Source organism: Nannobrachium achirus (genome assembly GCF_963921795.1).
Source record: "Nannobrachium achirus genome assembly, chromosome: 16".
In the NCBI taxonomy this organism is placed as follows: Eukaryota; Metazoa; Chordata; class Actinopteri; order Myctophiformes; family Myctophidae; genus Nannobrachium; species Nannobrachium achirus.
The window spans coordinates 52429161-52432386 of NC_137823.1; the positions used below are offsets into that span (position 1 = coordinate 52429161).

A 3226-nucleotide genomic window follows, 5' to 3' on the forward strand; every position below is an offset into this window, starting at 1 on the left:
CAAATCCTTTCCCAGGAAATAGCCGATACAAGCTCACAATGCATGTGAGCTTGTAGATCTGCTATTTTCGAACATAACACACATTACACACACACACACACACACACACACACACACACACACACACACACACACACACACACACACACACACACACACACACACACACACACACACACACACACACACACACACACACACACACACTAAAGGAACGAACCATAAAAAGAATACAAACTTTAGACGGCATTAACAATGTAAGAAATATCTAATCCTTTTATTACATTCAACAGAAATACAGTACACTGAAATTGCACATATTCACCAGATATAGCAGCATTCTGACTAATCAATAGGCACATTAAAAAAGAAACATTTAAATAAGAAACACATGTTCAAATGTGTTTTGGTGGTCATTTTCTGGACATTCAAATTTCACTGAAGCGGTTAATTTACACACCTTGTAAAACAGACAACTACGTGTCTAGAAACATACCTTTCGCTGCCCGTGACCCATTTCACCGGCAGGAGAAGACGGGATGAAAGGTCTAAAGCAATGGCAGTGATGAGGGCTCATGTCAGCGATTCACGCAGTCCAGTGCTAAACCACAGAACGATGCTCGCCACACACGTACATGGCACTCGGCTGAATGCGCCGCTTCGTGTTACCCGGCAGCTGAGGGAGGAACTTGAAGTACTTGGGCATCAAGTCAAGGCAGGCGTCGCGGAACTTCTTGATCCGCCAGTAGTAGATGAGGGGGTTGAGGGCCGACTTGAGGTAGCACAGCCAGAGGAGCCAGGTGCTGATTTGGAAAAAGGTGTCCCTGCGGTAGAAGTCACTGCTGAACGTGCTCACCAGGCTGTACGCGGCGAAGGGCGCCCAGCACACCGTGAACACGGAGAAGAGGATGAGGATGGTGGTGAAGGCACGCGTCTTGAAGCTCATGTCTATGTTCATCTGGAAGGGCCTCTGCAGGCTCATCAGTCCCAGCTTGCTGGCCTGGCTCAGGCAGATGCTGTCCGAGTGGCTGTGGATGCGGATGGCGTTGTGGCGGATGGTGTTCAGGATGCCCATGAAGGTGTACAGCATGACCATGAAGGGCGTGAAGAAGAAGACCAGCATCAGGATCAGCACGTAGGCGTGGTAGCCCCTCTCCTCGCTGAAACCGAACACACACTGCGGGGCTCTGGACGGGATCTGGAGGGAGGGGTAGCCGACGGACAGCGGGAAGGCGAAGACGAACGAGAGTCCCCAGGTTATCACGATGAGCACCTTGGCTCGGTGCGGGCTCAGCTTGTCCTGCTTCTGCACGATGATGAGGAACCGGTCGATGCTGATGATGAGCAGGATGGCCACGCCCTCCATCACGAAGAGCCAGAAGAGCATCGCCGACACGCGGCAGAAGACGTCCCCGAAGATCCAGCGGGTGGTCACCACGGTGACCAGGGCGAAGGGCATGTTGAGGACGGCCAGCATCATGTCGGCGAACGCCAGGCTGGCCAGCAGGATGTTGATGGCCGAGCGCATGGCCGACCTCTGGTACACCATCAGGCACACCACCACGTTCCCCAGGAGGGCCACCAGCAGGATGACAACCATGATGGCACAGAGGAACACCTGGAGCGGCAGGCTGACGCCGTGCTGCTCCTGGCTCCCCGGGGTGACAACCACCACGGGCGTGACCAGCTCCAGCGGCACCCGGTAGCCATGGGAGGAATTTGCCATGGAGATGTTTACCGAGGAAATGTCCTCCATGACCCCCGCAGCCGTCGAGCCCTCCGGGAGTTGCGGCTGCTCGGAAAGGTTCAGCAGCCCCGTGACGAGGCAGCAGAGGCTGGCGTTGAGCTCCCCTCCGGGCTTGGGGAGGGGGAGGTCAGTGGAGTGGACCATTCTTCCCCGGCCTGGAGATGGGACATTGTTGACAGGTGCGTTCTCAGCCTTGACACAACACCTCCAGTGCCTCGGACGTTTTGGTCACACGCACCCGCATCTTCACAGATCTGAAGGCCTGAAGAAACAAGCACAGATAAGGGTAAGGCATGGTACGGGGTAACATACATAATAACATGCATACATTTTTGTCAAATATGTTTTATTGACAACAGATTATAAAACATTACAAAATTAACATGTTGTCTGAGTTAGTTTTCTGTTATAGCAAAATCAAAGAAAAAAGAAAAAGAGCAAGAAAACAGAAATAAAATAAAATACAAAGCAAGCATGAAAACAACCCCTTGTCTACTGTCATTCCAATTGAGATGAGAATCAATATACTGTATCAATGACTGGGCATTTTATAAAAAATACTTTTGAGATGATATAATCTTCTTCCCCACATTAGTGTTGTAATGAATGAGACAGTGAGCACATAATCAAAGAGTCACAAGGGACGAAAGTGTACGCATATGGCCATGCCTTCAACTCCCGAAATTAACTCTAAATTACCTTAATCTCTCTCTATAATGAGAAGGGATCTACCATGATCAAGTTGAATGTCACATTAAGTTTGACCTCACAGCCTGTTCAGACAGAGTGAGTGAGGCATAATGGTGGTTAGCATGTGATAAAGAACATCAAGTGTTTCGAGCGTTTGAACTAATGAGTACAGTACAGTTAGTACAGTATATTATGGTTTAGATTAACAATAATAAAGGAGCTTGCTGGTACTCCCCCCTCCCCCAAATATGGTCATTGAGCGGTGGTAAGAGTGGCTGTCCGTGTGTCTGTAGCCACTTTTCCTCAGCGTTTTGCCATAGCAATGTGTTTTCCTCAGCGTTTTGCCATAGCAATATGTGTGTGCGCGTAGCCATACAGTATTACATCCTATTACATCACCAATTATCTGTAGCCACTATCTGTAGCCACTTTTCCTCAGCGTTTTGCCATAGCAATGTGTTTTCCTCAGTGTTTTGCCATAGCAATATGTGTGTGTGCGTAGCCATATTATATCACCAATTATCTGTAGCCACTATCTGTAGCCACTTTTCCTCAGCGTTTTGCCATAGCAATGTGTTTTCCTCAGCGTTTTGCCATAGCAATATGTGTGTGTAGCCATATTACATCACCAATTACATCCTAGACCTGTCTGTAGCCACTTTTCCTCAGCGTTTTGCCATAGCAATGTGTTTTCCTCAGCGTTTGCCATAACAATGTGTTTTCCTCAGTGTTTTGCCATAGCAATGTGCGTGTGTAGCCTGTATTACATCACCAATTACCAATTGAAGA

The 3226-nt window shown here is 48.6% G+C and overlaps 1 protein-coding gene across 1 annotated transcript; it reads right to left on the bottom strand.

The window, feature by feature from the left end:
• Window positions 1-427: 427 nt before the first annotated feature.
• On the bottom strand, window positions 428-1891 carry gpr63 (G protein-coupled receptor 63; the record flags this gene model as incomplete). The annotated part of the gene is made up of 1 exon (XM_080744191.1): window positions 428-1891. The coding sequence occupies one exon, from the start codon at window positions 1889-1891 to the stop codon at window positions 602-604; it is 1290 nt and encodes a 429-aa protein (XP_080600317.1). The 3' UTR covers window positions 428-601.
• Between the last annotated feature and the right edge of the window lie 1335 nt (window positions 1892-3226).